This window comes from Siniperca chuatsi, linkage group LG19 (genome assembly GCF_020085105.1).
Source record: "Siniperca chuatsi isolate FFG_IHB_CAS linkage group LG19, ASM2008510v1, whole genome shotgun sequence".
Taxonomy (NCBI): Eukaryota; Metazoa; Chordata; class Actinopteri; order Centrarchiformes; family Sinipercidae; genus Siniperca; species Siniperca chuatsi.
In genome coordinates, this window is record NC_058060.1 from 18,765,548 (window position 1) to 18,783,831 (window position 18,284).

Genomic DNA, 18,284 nt, shown 5'->3' on the forward strand with positions numbered 1-18,284 from the left:
CATTAACTGATATTTTTGGCCATTTGTGGGCAGCAGAACAAGTAGATGGTGAACTTGTTAGCAAACAGTTGCTTATTTAGTTACACATCCAGCATTTACGGAGCAACATTATTATTCATTTGGAGTCGTCAAATCAGCAAATTGATTCATAATTTACACCTTTAAAAGCTAAGCTTACGGGCTGCTGGCAGTAGCAGACGTGTGTGTGGTATCAATCTTTTCATCTAACGCTCGGCAAAAAAGTGAACATGGCATTGCCAAACTATTCCAAGTACCTGAACTCATTTCAAAGAAAATAAACTGCCTCTGTGTGTGAAATTGCTTCTATTTGATCAAACTTTGAGATCTAAAACCTCACTGCCTGTCTTGTGGTTGAGCATGGGAATACGTATCTCATTACTTTTCACATGAGAAAGAAAACCCCCAGACGTTTGCAACAAAACTTCCTCTCCGCCATCCGGAGACGACAATATGAGATAAGAGATCAAACCTGACAAGGTGGGTTATAGAAAACAAGAGTTCTCCTTTTAATTTCTCCAGCCACAACATACTGTCCATTTACAGTACAGACTCCCAAATTTAATTTGATTTTGCACACATCACAGTTCAAAGTTTTCAAATGAAAAATACAACACAACTATGAAAAAAGAAAGACATAATCACAAATTAAAACCTATAAAAAATATAAAAACAGTACTCTTAAATCTCATTGACAAGTACCATTCCAATAACAAAACATTTAATAATGCACAACAGAGCAGACAAATGAAACTGAACCATTAGTTTTTTTTAAATAGAAGGAAAATACATAATTTTCATCATGCAGAGGATGTAATATTAAATAACGAATCAAACAAAAATAATATATACTTCTCTATATATCTCTCTTTTAAATTTTCAAGTCAAAGCACTCCCGTCCCTTATATAGGGAAAAACAAGACATGTTTAAAAACACCAGAGGATCCAGAATGCTTTCTTTAGCTGCCATTGTCGCATGGCCTTTTATCGAAAACATTACATCTCAGCAACATCTTTTTGGCACAGAAAAAGACGTTCATAATGGCAGTAGCATTTTGCATTATAAAAGAGGGCGGAGCTGTAGCTCTTTCCATTATAAAATTAAAAAAGCCCAAAAAAAAAAAAAGCCCAAAAAACATTCTGTGCACCGACATCAGTCAGGAGAGTGGCGTCTCCCCCCAGCAGGGTGTGAGGCAAGCAGTTGTAGCAGCAGCTCAGTCCTACTGCAGCATGCTCTTGATAGTCTTGTTGGTTGATTCATCATTCAGATGCTTGGTTGTGTACCTGCAGGTGAAAGAAAAAAACAAACATCAGTGAAGGATCATCACATCTCCCTGTGTACATCCAGTAAGTATTCAGATGCTTTACTCAAGTAAAAGTATTTGTATTGGTAGTTTTACTTGAGTAAATTGTTTTAGCCATTAAAAAAAATGGCTAAAAACAATTATTCAGTTATCAAAATAGTTGCTGATTCATTTTCTGTTGATCGACTAAACTATAAATTGATTAATTGGTGCAGATCTAGGAGCTAGTTTTAACTGTTTCAGTTCCCAACCTCCAAAGGGTCACAAGATAAATCTGAGGGGTCGTGAGATGATTAATGGGAGAGGAAAAGTTCTACTGCACAAATCTTTATTCTTGTTTTTTCTCAAATTTTTGCTTTTTCCTTTCTTTTTCTTTTTTTTTTTTAATATTGGATAATTTGACCTCTTTGGGCCTCAAACTGTTATTTAAAATAAAATCTTCTGATGGGAAAATCTCTCTTTGATGTAACTGCAAACAACTCAGACATCTGAAAAGTGACAAGGGACTCCCTAAGCTTATATGTTTGTTATGTAAAATCTTAATCTGAAAAGTAACTAGTAACTAAAGCTGTCAGATAAATGGAGTGGAGTAAAAAGTACATAACATTCCACTTTGAAATCTAGTGGAGCAGAAGTAGCATAAAATAGAAATACTCAAGTACCTCAAATTATACTTAAGTACAGTACTTGAACACATGTACTTAGTTACTTTCCACCACTGTGTACATCTACAATATTTCGTCATCCTCTGTCAGATCGGAGACGTAACCACTGAAACAAAATCTGGCATATTTTGCATGCGAGTGACCTCAGGTGACCGGGTAGCGGCGCCTCGCCTCGGGCCCCGGTACAGAGAGAGAGATACAGATGTGAGCTCACCACAGAAATGGCCCCGTCAGCTCGAGCAGCTGTGAGCGTTAGGCGAGGTGGGTAAAATTTGGGAGACTGTAAGGGGATGAGGTGTCAGATGTAATCGGCCTTTCTGGAGAGGCTTCGACACCCAACCCGAATCTCGCACAGAGGGCTCACAGCTGACCGAATCCTCGCTGGACTGTGCAGAGGATGAGTCACTGGGCTGAAAGGGAGTGAAATAAACCGAGAGGTCTGTCTGCTGCTGCTGCTCATGAACAGGCTGCGATATCATTCAGCTCACAGCACGAGCAGCCGTCTCCTTTTCAATGAAAGCTGGTGAGTTGAAAAGTGTGCTTGCTGCCAGACTGTGGCTATAATCACATTACATGCTGGGCTGTAGGGGTAAAAACACAATTTGATTTCAACATTACCTGAGAGCATTGAGAAGGCCTTCCACGCTGTTCGGAGGCTGATCTTTGAGGACTTTGATGCAGCCTTTCATCTGCGGACAAGAAACAGGCTGTTAGCTTTATATAGCAAGCTGTGAAGTTGGATAGTGGAGGAAACATGTCTGCACTCACATCGATTTTGGACGACTTTGCGAAAGCTCCTACAGGATGGACGTAGTCGTACAGGATGATGACCCCGACCATCACCCGGAGACAGAAAGACACCGTCTCCTCACTGGTGAATCGGCTGCGGTACTCCCTGAAAAGACAGGAAGCGGGGATTAGACACGTGAATGTCAAGAGCTAGAACTGAAGCAGCTCTAACAACGCAGGAAGTTACTCACGGTGTTTCCAACATGACTTTACACACACTCGCCATCGTGCTTAAGCAGTCTGTCGTGTTCTCGATGGGCAGGTTCTTGTTCTGTGAAAAAGACAGAAAGAAAGAAAAAGGAATGAGAGGACGCTTTCACATGTCTGTTCAAAGTGTTCACGGCTTTCTCCTGTCAAGTCTTACCTCGGATACAAACTTTGTTGTGCCATCACTTAATGTTTTCAGCATGGGCGTGGCATCGGCGTAGAACAGAGATATCCGATTGGCCAGTTCGTTGTTGACTTCATTCTCACCCTCCGACTGAAAATCATTAAAAATGATGACATTTTATTTTAAAGTTCCTTTCTTTCTTGCATCTCTTCAGGTCAAAGGTCAGGGTCAGCTACAGAACAGAAACCCTGGAGCTCGTAAGGACACTTGTCATTTACGCCAAATACACACATGTAAAACATCCGTCCGTCTACGCGGATTCTGACCTCCGTTTCAGAGGTCACCACACTCGGCATAAGCTGTTCAGCTCCTGATGAGCCACAAACTTTCTTTCCCAGAATAACTAATATCCTTAATTCTCTAGCAAGTAGGCTCTGAGAAGAAAACGGCAATGATTTTATTTATTGGTTCATTTACTTATTTCCCCTTCCCACAGTAGCTGTATATGAACATTGTGGAACTGTAAAGCTCATAGTAAAACTGGGAGGCCTTGATCAATCTTTACAGATCCAGTTCACATTAGAAACAGGGCTTCTCAAGCGCCAGATCTGGACTGAACTGAAAATCAATCCAGACCAGTCAGTGCAACACATATTACATTATGTAGGGATATATTTTCTTCTGTTCGAGCGTTTGCATGTGTTATTGAACGTGTCCACATTCTTCATAGCGCTCAGTGTATACAGCATGTGACACGGGGTGCAGGCTGTGAGCGAAGGGTCGTCAGTGTCTGTGCGGGGACCAATCAGAAGAAGAAAAGTTTGCAGAAGTTTGCAAAGAAAAGGAAAGTTGAAAAGGACGACAGAAACCTGTCTGACACCTTTTGTACACAGGTTCAGTTTCTCCCACTAAGTCAAGCCACCGTGCTGTCTTGTTGAATGTGTTTTGTTATGGACAACTTATTGACTTTTATTTCGGTTGGTGTGTTGAGCTGCCATTGTTCTGGACCCTTGACCTCACGTAAAATTCATATGCGGACCTTTAGTACAAAAGTACCCCTGATATAGAAAGGAGGAGATTTATTTGATTTGAATGGCTGCAAATAGAGATTACACTTCACCTGGCGAATAACAGGGAAAAGAAATAGTCTGAGTTTGTGCGGATCGATTTGATGCAGAAATATAAATCTCTCTCTTCCATGAGACAGGTGAGTAAGATATCTAAACTGCTCTAGAAAGGCTTTTAAAAAAATCTGGTCGTGTGGGCTGCTCTTTACTGTGATGAATTGTGTTATAAATATATGAGCTAATTTAATTTGAAACCTCTTAAAAAGGATGCATTTAGCATAAAAATGTTATCTGGAAGTTTTGTTTGGCATTAGACTCATCATTGTCATGCAGCTCCCATAGATTGTGATAGTGCACATAAAAGGAATTTCATTAAATAAAGTCATAACTGAAATATAGAGCTATAAACCACATCTCCGAGCCCTGCTGCTCCTCCTGGTTTCCCAGCTGACTAACTCATCCTGCTGCTTTAAAGTTTCAGACTGAACGAGACACTGAAAATACCTGGCGGGTAACAAAGAACAAGGTGTCTCTTCAACAGCCTGTTCTAAATTTGTCTGCATATTTAAATAATAAGAACGTTTCTTGCCTTTATTTATTTATTTTATGAGAACACTGACAGAATATGAATAATCGGCCCAAAATGTTCAAACCAATTCATGTTTTAACAAATGATGACATATGCGCTCAAAGACGTTTTTATATATTTTTTTAAACACGTGGACAGATGTGTTTTTAATCTCAGATGTCTGGATGATTCAGTTGTCTGAGTGGTGACTAAATTGCTGCTGCAGTGTGAGACTGAGCTACGAGGGAGGACGGCAGCCTGAGCGTCTTTCAACAGTGACGGGTCCTAACGACAACTTGTCTGGGCCCATTTGCCTAATGGCACATTCTGGTTTGGAGAATAAAACCTCCTGTCAGTCGGTCAAAACTAAGAGCAGTTTCAGTTCATTCTGCGCACATGGGAACATTGAAATCTCACCATTTCCTGCACCAAAGTATCTTTTAGATGCCCTTGAAGCCACTGGAAAAAAAATGTATATCTGGTGAAGTGCAGCATGCATGATATAGCAGAGTTAATGGGTTCTTGAATTTCATATCCCCAAAGCTATTGTCTGCAATCAATACAGGAAACATCCTATATGACACGTTAATAGTATTGAGTGAGCTGCTTCCTTTTTATGGCACTTAAATAATGGTTTAAGGTGCACTGGCAGGTCTCTGACTTTTTGTTTGATTATACACCTGTGGTTTGGTTAATTTGGTCCATATTAAAAGGAAAAAAAAGATAATACATTATTGCCTTTTAGAGCTGTAAACATGAAGTCATACGGACATACAGCAGGTAACTTATTGATTGGATAGTTTTGGCGACGTCATCCTGCATCATCAGCGCTACATGGATCCATGTGGGGAAATCAATTTCTGGAGATTGACAGCAAGTCGTGCAGCACTTCACCGCCCCTTAAGCACTTTTTAAAATCTTCTCCTGATCATTATTTCTTCGTGAGCTCTTTGTGCCATCAGAGAATTACTGGGATAGACTGTAACTGGACCTCATATGTCATAAAAAGTGACCAACATATTTGTGAATGCACACAAATTGTTGCAAAACTTGCATAAATCTGAAACTCTGACCACTATTAGGGGTTATATTGTCTTAATAGATCAGAGATGGCCTCATTTACTGTACAGACTTCACATCGACCTGGAATTAGGTGTTTCATCTCTAGAGGGTTTGGGCCATGCTACTGATTTGGGATCAGTTTCTGCCGCCACGCACTGCTGCCCTACACTTTGTGCTTCAAACTCCCTGAAACTCCCCGTGGGACTCTGACTTCATGTTGCAAGACGCTTCCTGCTGCACTCTTCCTGACTCCTGGGGGCTCTAACAGTCTTCAAACTTCATCAATCATTCCTGCCTTCCTACTGATGCAGTCTGAACTGTGCTGGGATTATAATGAGAACTGATGGCTTTAATCAATCAGGTCTGAGTATAGACGAATCATGATGACGCACATTTTTTAATTTGATCAGGGCCAGTGCCATGGAAACATAAAAGGAAAGACAAAATTATAGACTGCTTGAACACTAAAATGAACATATTAGCATTAAAAGAAGCTCATCAGTCATCTCTGCTGAATCTATTGATAGTTGACGTTATTGCTGCCCTTGGCCCAATGGTACACAACTAAATGTATACTTCATTGTTAAGCATAACGTTTTACTTGTGCTGTTTTGTGTATTAGTTCCAGTTAAGAAAAATCTTTATGCTACAGCATACAGTGATATTTTAGACCAGTGGTTCACAAACCTTTTGGCTCATAACCACTTAAAAGTGGTAATCCATTTTTTTATAGTCAAAAAGTATCAAATGACAAAGTGAAAACAATGTCACAATGTTAAAGGAGTTGCTCGTAGTGATGAACCTAAAGAAAATTATCACCTGACTCTGCAGCTCCCCTCGGCTTTACAGAGCTTTATACTGAGTTTCGGCTCATTGATTAGCTGTCCAGCCCGCAACTTTACTGTTTTGCTTCACTCTCAACGCTCTCGTAGTGCAGTTTTTGGAGTAGGCAGCTTTTTTTCCAGCCAAAAAAGGTCTAAAAACCCACTGTACAGACAAAGTTAGCGACTCGCTGGTGAAGATACTGGAGCTTTTAGCAACTAAGAGCAAGATATTTCCCTCAGGAGTTGGTGGGGGCAAAGTTGATATGGCGAACTTGTTAGCAAACAGTTGCTTATTTACACATTCAGCAGTTAAGTGGAAATATTAGCATTTATTTGGAGTTGTGTTTCTGTCCACCTGGCAACTGTTATATTTATCTCTGTTTTTGGTCTCTACCAACTCCTGAGGGAAATATTTGGCTCTTAGCTGCTAAAAGCTCCAGTATCTTCACCAGTGAGTCGCTAACTGTGTCTGTCTGCTGTTTGGTGCTGAGCAGGAAGTTTTTAGTGGGTTTTTAGATTTTTTTTTGCTGAAAACAGCTGCCTGATGCGACTGGAACGAGGATAATGAGAGCGGTGAGAGTGAATCAAAGCTGTAAAACCAAAACAATGAGCTGAAAGATGCTAAAACGCTCCATAGAGCTGAGAAACTCTTTTCACATACAAATAGTCATGTGATCCATTGTTAATATAAAAACATTGATTATAGCCACTTTAACAAAGTTGGATTTTCTTTAATTACAGCATCCTCACCACCCTGAGAGGAGAGGGACATAATGAGCTCACCGGTACATTGTTGATCCGCATTCGGCTCAGGGTTCTCCTATAGTAGCTGAAGTCATTCTGAATGGCGGGATTTGTCATCTGCAAAACACAACAGAATACATCTTAATACAGAGACAGATAGAGAGAGAGAGAGAGAGAGAGAGAGAGAGAGAGAGTTTCTCTGCATGTCTGTAGGTGGCACAGCCTGCAGCAGGACATTCAGTTCTGGATCAAACACGCCATCATCATGACAGAATGCTTTAGCTAACAAGGCAGAAACGTAGCTTTGGGGGGAAATGACATAAAAAGAACATGGATACAATTACAATTTTATTTGCTGAACTGGATTTGAATCCTCTGACACTCATCCCCCTTTTACATCCACATCCCCGCTCATCCTGTCAGGAGATATTTGGTTATTTTCCTGTTACAGCTGGGCTGTGCATCAGTATAGCATGTGACAAGAGGGTCAACAATTATAAAGCTGACAAAAAGGTATAAAGGGTCTCATTAAGGAAAGGCGAGGTTAAAGAGAACAGAGGACAAATACAGGCTTACTGTCTGATATTATTTAAATGTACAGCCTCACATAAAAGCCAGACGAGTCAGTTAATTTCCTACAAAATATGAATCATCTGGTTCCACCGTGAAGCCAAACTGACCCCTCAAACTATCCTCATTCCTGTATGAGCCTGTCACAGTCAAAGCTGCACTGGCAGCATGCTAATCCCGCTACAATAGACTGGTACTCAGTCTGTGTCCACTGTGTGCACCAGGAGAGACAGGCTGCTTCGCTAGGGAGGGGCTGCACGCCGCACAGACACTTTAACTAGGTCAGAAGCCCGTGCATGGGTGTGAAAGATTGATGAATAGGCCTGGCATGCCACCTTGTACCCCCTACCTTCATGTTTTTATCTCGCCAGCCTGGGTAGTGGGCACTAATTGGGACGTCGCAGCAAATCGCCTGGGGGTGTTGGGATGCGTTTTTTTTGTATCTAAAGGGTGTAGGGGAACCAGTTCACCCACTGTCTAACCAGATGAGTGCTCACTCAATTATGTTTTTGACAATGGGCATTCGACCGACACCCACGCTTGATTCCTGGTGTTTTTCTGGGTTGCACATAAGCAATTTGTGTCTGAATTCAAGCCAGACAAGTTCTTGAAGTTTCCTCCCTCCATCATTTATAGAACCTGCCTCATTATGCAGAACTCGGCTAAGAACGACAACAATTTGCAGACCTCTTTCCCCGCTATAACCCTTATTAGCCATTCCACTGTATTATAAACAGCAGAGTAGTATCAGGATTCTAATTAAATGCTAATCATGCGCTCACTTGCTGCAATCTAAAATTGCACAGAGCTAAAAATCAATTTGGGGGCATCAGCAGTTTGTTGGACGACTAAGAGGTCTGGTTTGTATCACAGGAGAAAAGTGCAGAGTTTATATCAACATCTAAAAAAGGTGAGTTTGGCGGTTTAAAGGCAGAAACTGACACTTGGGATATGTTGGAGAATTAAAGAGTCATACTTTAAGCTCGTCAAAGTGCAGTGTGAAGTGCAGGATCTCTGCGAACTGCCTGGCCAGCGCCTGCTCCCGCTCCAGGTGCTGAGTGGGGTCGTTGTAAGTCTCGCTGGTCAGAGCTCTCAGGAGGCTGTGCAGCGCCGCCTCTGAGGAATATAGGACATATCTGTGTTAGAGGTGCAGCACTGTCAGAGGGAGAAGCCCGAAAACATCTGCCTTTTTGTGGAGAAAAATGTATTAGTACGTGTTGCTGAATAACGTGTCACATTCAGTTTTTTGTCATTCAAAACACCCAGTTAAGCAGCTATCAAGTATCAGCACAAGATGCAAAGATGGTAAGGTCATGAGAGAGAAGAAATACTGTATATAGCACAGAGGAGTGATGGATATTCAGATATAAAGTGCAGAACAGTTAATAGTCAATAAATTAATTGACAAAATTATAGGGCTGCAAGCAACAATTATTTTCATCACTGATTATTAATCTGCCGATTATTTCTCAGTTAATTGATTATTTGAACACATTATTTTGAAAATTCAAACAGACTTTTTTGACTTTTTTTGGCCATTTTATAGATTAAATGATAAATCGGTTCATTGGAGAAATAATCTACAGATTAAATCGATAATGAAAATAATCATTAGTTGCAGCTCAAATGCATAGTAATTAGGTTTAAAATGCATCTGTGATTTTATCTGCCAGAACAGAAGCTAATTTGTGATATCTATCTGACCCTTGATTCAGAAAAGGAAAAACTCCCCTGAACAAAACAAGAAAACTCAACAGAGCCACAGGGGAGGGATCCTTCTTCTACATGTACTGTGGATGAGGCCAAAGAACTTAAAGTGGATCATAACCACAGTTAGCTATGTGAACAGCGTACTATGTCAGCCACCTGACACATCCTGATTAGGACAGAGACAGATAATGGGGCAGTGGTGGTGCCCAAACTGCCCAGGGCCCAGTGCCAGTCTTGGGGGTGGGGGGCTGAGAGGCTTTCCTGCTCAGATGCAGATGAGACATGGGACTAATTATCTCATTGGCATGAAATGGGGAGGGGGACGGGATTTCATTCAAGCAGGATTACGCTCATTGTTTTGACCGTAAGTAAATACAAAGCCTGTGCCATGGCTTGACATAGCATACCCACAGACCGATATTTAAGCATGCATGAGGAGCACCAGCAGGGAAATGAGGAAAAGATTAAGTGAAATGTGGTGAACAACTTTTAAGCAAGTAGTATTATATTAAACTAACATGTCTTGTTCAAACACCCAGTTTTTTGTTTTTTAAAAAGAAGAAAAAAATAGAAAACAGTTAAAGCCCAGAGGGAATTTTTATTTATAGATGCAGACGGTGTTTAGAATTCAGTCTAGACGCTGAAAAGAGGGTTCAATAATGACATAACCCAGACGAGCTCAACATCTGATGCAATAAGGCTGCGTCGTACCAAATGAGCACTTTAGATAGATGTATTTAATCGTACTTTACAATTCTGGTTGATTACATATGATGATGAGCATGTCAACATAACCCAGAAAAGGGCAGATTCAGACAGCAGTCTACTTAAGATCATCGTAAAGGGACTTTTAGAAGACGGACAGAGCGCTGGCAGTGCAGTGCAGTAAATTGAGCATGTTTGCCATTCAGTAATGACTCCCATCTGCTTGGGCCAGCGTTTGCAGCGAAGCGGCTGATTAAAAATGGCCTTAGTAGTGCACTCTCTTTCCCCCTCCCTCTACATCCCAGTCAAAACAGAAGTTAAGATGGAGCTGCTTTCAGGCCTTCAGAAATGAGCCACTCTAGTATGTCGGGAAGTCGGGGCAGGGCGGGGACGGGGGATGTCTGATCTCATCAGGTCACGGCAGAGCAGGCAAGCAGAATGCGGGCACATAGGCGCTTTACTCGCAGAGAGGGGAGGGTCAGAGGATGGCGGGACTTTAGTCTGGTCTAGACCCTACAATGTCTGACGGACCAGACTGACTCCAGATCAGATCTGTTTCTTTCAATAACAGTAAAAATCTACAATCTTGATTATCAAAAATGATTTGAAGTAGGTCTGTGGCCAGAAAATTTGTATTGTTCTGTCAGCAATGTTAAATTTAAGCCAGATTTGAGTGCAAGAACTAGTAGTTTGAGCAGGAGAAATCTGTCCCTTCATGTCATATGCAAAGTTAATTAATTGGCCAAGTTTTTCAGCTCTACAAAATTAAACTATTTACATAACTGATGTTTTTGCTTGATAAATGACTTAAATTAATCAAACATTTACTGGTTCCAGCTTCTCAAATGTGAGAATTTTGTAGCTCCTATTTTGTATTTCTGTAAAATTAATACTTTTGACTGTTGATGGGACACAACAAGCAATATGAAGATATCACCTTGGATTTTAGGTCGTTGGTAGAAAATCTATATTGTTCTGTCATCAGTGTTAAATTTAAGTCATATTTTGGTTGTCAATGCAAGAACTAGTAGTTGGAGCGGGAGAAATCTGTCCCTTAAATTAAAATGCAATGCTAATTGCATAATCTTCCCTCCATAATATCTTCCATCCTTGGTGGTCGTGCTCTGTGTATCGCTCCACCAAGCCTGAAGTAAAGGACTTTTAGCTTCATGCATATCAGGCAGGACAGCAGGCTGCAGAGGCCATCATGGCCCCTGAAGCCTAAAGTCAAGGCAGTGAAATAGAGCAGCAGCCGAGGCTGGGAGGTGGCCTACTTCGTTACATAACCGCCATCGCCAGGCTGCCGCCGCCCACTGATTCCATTGACTACCTTCTCCACAGACACCGGGATTACAGGGTTGAGGGCGTCGGGGCATGGCGGGCGGGCTACCCCCACCACACCCTCGCACTGCCTCAGCCTCAGGGTCATAAGGAGATCAGGGAGCAGTAAGCCTATTCCCCCTTCCCCCTGCATCCATGCTAATTAAACAACCTATAGCCCTATCCCACACAGAGGTCAGTGCAGCGCAAGCAGCATGCTGAGAAATGCACGGCTGAGGGGGTTTTCAAAGCATGTTTATATAAGGCTGGGGTGCATTTTATGTGTGTGTCTCGCATGTCTGTTGACTTTTGCAGCTCAGCAGTCAATATTGCAGATGCACATGCAAACAATTAAGGTCATGTATGGAGGTTGTGTCTATGTGGCACCACTATAAAAAGACCTTTTACATAAAGGACATTGCTTTCATCCTTCATGGCATCAAGTCTGGTACTTTAGTAGTGCCTAATATTATAAACTGCACTAAAGTTCTTGACAGCTCAAATTATTGTACATTGGGAGTTTGTAGTGAAAAGTCTCAAACATAATGTTGCTTGCATTTGAGCAAAATCTAACAGGACTCCTGAGCTTGTTCCACGTGAAAGCTAGTGAGCCTAAGTCTGAGAATAAGAAGGAGAATAAGGTTCCTGTAGACAGAAGCGTACCTAATCTCTGGGAGAACTGATAGAACTTCTTCAGTTTCCCCACCAAGGGAACCACAGCCGCCCACGCCTGCTCCTGTAACGCCTCATCGTTTGGATTCTGGATCGCCTGGAAATAGAGACACCAAAAAGACCATTATTCTAAGTCTTACAGTAGATAAAAGTTTGTAACATTTTATTAAAGTTCACAGTTTAATACAATTTAAGGCACCCATAACTGTGTGTAGTGACCTTTATGAAGTGATGTCACTTGAGGCAGGGTCTTAAAAATGAAAAAATATGGCAGTGTGGCATTAGAAGGTGGGGTCACCAGACCTCTGTAGCCGGCTCCTCATCTCTGCTTGAGGCTAGCGGCTCAAGACTACATTAGCCACTACTAGCATAACACACCTGAATCTGCGACCTAACTGTCTGCAGTCAAGTTGCATTGTGGGTAATGTTGGTGGCAGTTCTGCTGCATCTACTGAGTTTTTGTTTTTTGTTTTTTTAACTGTCCATCGTGAATGTTATAGCAGTACTCTCTTAAAAAGAAAAGATCCTTCTCTTTCAGAAAAAGGCGATGGAAACGAATCTTGACTCTGTGCTCCTGAGCTTGCCATAAAAGTTTAATAACCTGCTGATTTTGAGACTACAGAAAGCATTTGACTCCACCCTGTTGTTCACTCTTTGTCTATGTGAAAGCAAAAATGGAAATTAGAAAATGTCTGTCAGGCTTCATTTGTAGGCCTGGGCTTATAAACAGACTGAGGCAAGAAGTCAGAGTTGATGGTCTCTTGTAATAGCTTTTTTTTCCTTCTTCTTTTTTAAACCAAAAAAAACACTGACACAATGTTTCCTTCTAGAGGGTGATATGGCCAAGAAGGCACATGCAATGAATAAAAACAATGCAATGCATTACTGAACACAAATCATCAGGTTCAGTTACAGGTAACACCTTCACTCCTCATGATCTCATGAACTCTTAATAAAGCCCTTAAACTCCCCCTATGAACTAACGCAGCATCCCTTCCACACGTTTTCTGCACAGCAGGAAAAGACAGTCTGTCCTAATTTTGCAGAGGGGGATATTTGTATCAGGTGTACTTCTCTGATCTGCTGCCCCGCTCCCTTGTATGCCTGCAGCTCGTCCAGGATCCCCTTTGCGTCCTTCAGCACCACGTCCACCTGCTCCCACACCTCCCGCTCTGCATCTGTGGGCTGGGCATCTGCAAAGGACAACAACAACAACAAGGTCAACAGAGCAAATCTGACTGGTATCTAATCCATATTCACACCGGCTCAAGATTCAGTAAAATGCAGCTCTAGGAACTCTTATCAAATCCTCTGATATGATAGAAAGTTTAATATACAACTTTCAATTATGTAAATGAAAGTTCACTGACATAATCTCATCTTTCCACCGCTTCCCATTTAGTTTTGACACTATCTACTTTCCTGGCTGAGAGGAGGAAAATGGAACAAGATAAGACAAATGAAAAGGGTTATGCACACTCTTGAAGCTCTGTAACAACTCTGGGTATAGAGACGGTTCAGTTTCAGAGCAGTGGCAACACTACGAACCTTTTCCACCACCTGAAGCAAGAACACCTTGCCAAGTGTGATGACTGTAAACTCCTGCTCCTCTGCAGAAGAAATACCTAAAACACAGTTCATATCGGCAGCTACAGTTTAGCCTTGTTTATTCATACGGCAGTTTTTATTTTGCATTGTAATTTATTCTAATTTCAAAATCATCATTTTTATATTTGGTGTGAGCCTCCCTGAGGTCTGATTTCAGGGTATAACAGCATTTCGAAAATGCAAATACAATGCTGAGAATGTGGTAAATTTTGAAAAAACATTACAATATGCAGTGTTGCAATAAAGGTATTTGTTGGATATGTGATTGTGATGTTCGTTTAATATAAAAATCACCTAGAAACAGTCATAGCTGTAGGAGGCATTGTTCTCTCTAAAGGTATGACTGAGTCTCTGGGTGTGCCAAGTGTGAGAATGCAACAGTACAGGTTCAAGCTGTGTTCAGGGGCTTTAGGCTACACCGCAGCTGAACTTCAGCGCTTTATATTTGAGGAGGGGGCTCTGCTGCAACTCTGCCCTGATTGATATCCTGCACATATTCCAGCATTGAAGAGGCAGGTTGATGGAAAGTGCAGAAGCTCTAGTGGTGGTGGATTTGGTTCTTTTGCCGCTGGGAAGAACATAGTGTAAAAGATAAGTTGGGTGGGGGGGGTGAAAAGACTTTTCAGAGTTGATAATATTATGGTAAGATATTCATGTGATTGATATCAGGAGAGGGAGCAGTTACTTAAAAAAAGAAACTCACTCTCAAAATCAAGGAAAAAATTGGGCTCCTGTTCCAGATCTGTGCAAGTCAAAACTTTCAGTAGGTTCCCCATGTTACGATACCTGTTGAGGAAAAGAGAGAAAAATCAGTAAATGAGAAGAATGCAGCGGTAAAGTGAGCAGGTGGTGATACACGACTGTATCCATGACACCACTCACTGCTGCTCTGCTTCACTGCTCTGGTCCCTGTATGAACTCAGTGGGGCCCCAGATGTACCCACCACTCAGATACACCAGCGTTCCCCTTGGACCCCCCGTGTGTGTGTGTTTCCTGTGCCCAGGCTCTTAACAAACCAGATGTCGAACCAAAAAGTCTCCAAAAATAAAAAACTCAGTTTGAGTTTTTCTGCTTTGTTAAGTTTCTTCCCAGCAATTGCACACATTTACAGGCAGTTGTATGCAAAGTAATCCATTTCACAAGCCTCCACAGGGAAATCAAATATAATCTATGTTCACATCTACATGTGAAGTAGGAAGTTGTTTGCTGGGACAAGTCCAATTAGACTTTCATAAAGGAAGGTGTCAAGCAGAAACATAAGAGGACCTGTTTATGGAGTTTTTTGTTTGTATGTGAATTAGACCTTGTATGTGACGGTTTCAAATTGCTTTTCAAATTCACTTTATCATCTCTGCAGAATCACAATGTCTTCAGGAAGTGCAATGCAGTGTCTTTGTGATAGGAGCTGAAACATAACATCAACATTTAACATGCCTTAGTAGCGTAAGCACATACAGCACATGTGGAACAGTACCAGAACCAGGCACTGCACCAAAATACAGCAGTCAATATAATATAATAAACATGCATTCCATGAGTCACGTTGCACAACATTTAATTCTGGGAAAATGAGAATATGACTGCAACTAATTATTGATTATAAAGCTAATAATTAATGAGCAATTATTTTGATAATTGATTCACACTTTTAATTTAGTAATTAATTTAATTAATTTTTCAAGCAAAAATGCCAGAACATTCTCAGGTTTCTGCTTCTTAAATGTTAGAATTTGTTGCATTTCTTTGTCAAATGTGATAGTAAAATGACGATGTTTTTAGGTATGACCAGCTGACTGTTGGACAGCTAAAACGAGGAATTTGAAGGCGCGACTTTGTCCTCTGGGAAATTATAATGCACAATAACCATTATTTTCTAACATTTTACAGACAAAACTTTTAATTAATCGAGAAAAGAACCAGCAGATTAATCAATAAGATGCAGCCCTAACTGAATTACACCATTTTATAGATATTCATGAATTATTGTTAGTTAATTTTTGAATGCTAATCACAGTTTTCTTGAAGCCCAAAGAGAAGAGAAACAGGAAGACTGGTAGGTCCAAGCTTTGGCAGCCATACTGTGACTTTACAGTCACACACATACCTTCCCTGCTGAGGCACGCACACACACACACACACACATACATATCTATTGTATATCTATACCCAACGTACACCTCAACTGTGACTTGTGCAATGAGAAGTGACAGCCTTGCACATCTCTGGTCTTCCTCTCACTCCTAGAAAGCACAGAGCCCATCTTTCTCAGAAGCAAAGGTCAACAGACATATGAAAAGTCAGAGATCTGTGGCAGTTTGTAAAAAGAAACAGTGGCAGGCTCCATCAACGGAGACAGATTTAACCCTTGGTGACAGAGTGGAGACGGACAGGATGTACTCTGAGAGGACGGAAGGAGGGTCAATGCAGAACAATGACGAAGTTAAACTTCGGCAGGCAGATGTCAGCTGAGATAATCGACAGGTGAAAAGCCGAAGTGACTGAGTGAGGGCCGGTGGTGACAGGGCAAATCATGCCAACACACGTAATGCAGGGAGACAGGGAGGTGCTGCGACAGAGCAAAGTACACACTCAGCAGTCACGAGCAGAGGGTTAAGATGGAGTGGTTTTAAAATGCATGAGATGCAGCGGGAGGGTGAGGTGGGGGTGGGCATCTTGAAAACCTAGCAGTGGGTCATGTCCTTGCTTTAACAGAGAAAATATTAGTGATGAATGGACATTTTTACACGACTATTGAGTTTGAGTACACAAGATTTTCTGAAATTACCTCCCTTGTAACCAGGTACTCGATCGACACATCTATCAATAGACCTTAATGTCAAAGGAGGGAGCAACACCTTTGACATGTTAATGCTTCCTCAGGTTCACTCTGTCACAACAGACTGAGTGAGTCTGAAGAAACAAAAATATCCTCAACTAGAGCCGAAACAATGAATTGATCGACAAAAGATTAATCTGCAACTATTTTGATTATCGATTAATCGTGAAGTTTTTAAGCAAAAAGGCCAAAAATTCTCTGGTTTCAGCTTCTTAAATGTGAATATTTGCTGGTTTTCTTAGACTTCTATGACAGCAAACTGAATAACTTCGGGTTTGGATTGTTCTTCGGACAAAACAAGACATTTAAGGATGTCACCTTGGACATTTTATATACTAAATGACTAATCGAAGGATTGGTAGAGTGAATCAGCATTGTGATTAATTGATAATGAAAATTAATGTTAGTTGCAGCCCTACTTTTGACTTTAATGTGGTCTATTAATAAATGCTGTCAATTAAATATTTAGTGAGAATTTCACTTTTGTTCATTTACAGCCAATGCAATTTACTCAGCAGCAGCAGCTTGCAACCAGGACAGTTTCTTTTTAACTCTGATGAAATGTATTTTTTACTTTTATTTACTTCAAAAGCCCCTAAACTACTGATAGTCACTCAGTCGACCCAGTGACCACCTGCAAAGACCCACCTGCCTTGTCCAGCCTCGTCTTATTACCCTCCACTAATGTGACCTGAATGTCTGACTGTGCCAGCGCCGGCACCTCACTGGCTGTCGGAAAGCAGCACCTGATCCAGCCTCCGAAGGGATGAGAGCTGTCACTGACCTCACCCTGCTGGATGATGCGGGCACTGCCCATCATCGCCAGGCCTCCGCTGGTCCTCTACTGCCACCTTTCAGCCGCTCACAGGCTGAGGCCGACCAACTGGCTGGCTGGCAGAGCTGCCAGGGTTCGCAGCGCTTCAACGCAGGTGCTGGCAGCCTTGTAGGCCCAGCTCTGTTCCCTTGTGCTGCTTGAAATGAGGTCATTTTAAGGACGGGGGGATTTGCGTGGCTGCATTACAAAGTCAAACAGAGAATGTTCAAGTGTACTAGAAAAAGAGCAGATTAAATTTGTACATTTTACAGCTTTTTTGTATCTTACTCTTCCACTCAAATTTCAGAAGAATTTACAGATTACATAAACCTGAATTTATAACCCAGCCCTAATTTTGCAACTTATATGGACTTCATATGAGGACAACCGTCCCTTTAAAAAATCCATTTAAAACAATATGTGTTACTGTGAGTAACTGGTTGCTTAGTGATAGCATAGTTAGAGAGAAGTGAGAGGATGAAGTGCTGGCTGAGAGTACACAGATACTGTATCAGACAGAGATTGAGGAATTGAAGCCCCCCCTCCCTCAGTGGCTGTAGTAGTACCCAGTAGTGCTGGCATGTCCTGGGCACCACAGAGAGCCCGACGACAGCCTTGTTGTTGTTTTGAACCCCCCCACTGAGCCATCGCGTGCTCACAGTGAGGGAGGGAGGGC

At 41.5% G+C, this 18,284-nt stretch overlaps 1 protein-coding gene across 1 annotated transcript in view; it reads right to left on the reverse strand.

Annotated features, from left to right (window-relative positions):
* Positions 1 to 503: 503 nt before the first annotated feature.
* fam49bb (family with sequence similarity 49 member Bb) overlaps positions 504 to 18,284 on the reverse strand; it is a 33,134-nt gene continuing 15,353 nt past the window's right edge. Inside the window, exons 4-13 of the mRNA XM_044177436.1 lie at positions 14,661 to 14,743; positions 13,421 to 13,542; positions 12,341 to 12,446; positions 8,919 to 9,058; positions 7,412 to 7,489; positions 3,141 to 3,257; positions 2,968 to 3,047; positions 2,756 to 2,882; positions 2,606 to 2,676; positions 504 to 1,302 (exon numbers count right to left, since the gene is read on the reverse strand). Of these exons, the coding sequence (XP_044033371.1) occupies positions 1,239 to 1,302; positions 2,606 to 2,676; positions 2,756 to 2,882; positions 2,968 to 3,047; positions 3,141 to 3,257; positions 7,412 to 7,489; positions 8,919 to 9,058; positions 12,341 to 12,446; positions 13,421 to 13,542; positions 14,661 to 14,733 (978 nt within the window). The 5' untranslated portion in view covers positions 14,734 to 14,743 and the 3' untranslated portion in view covers positions 504 to 1,238. The remainder of the gene's footprint in view (positions 1,303 to 2,605; positions 2,677 to 2,755; positions 2,883 to 2,967; positions 3,048 to 3,140; positions 3,258 to 7,411; positions 7,490 to 8,918; positions 9,059 to 12,340; positions 12,447 to 13,420; positions 13,543 to 14,660; positions 14,744 to 18,284) is intronic.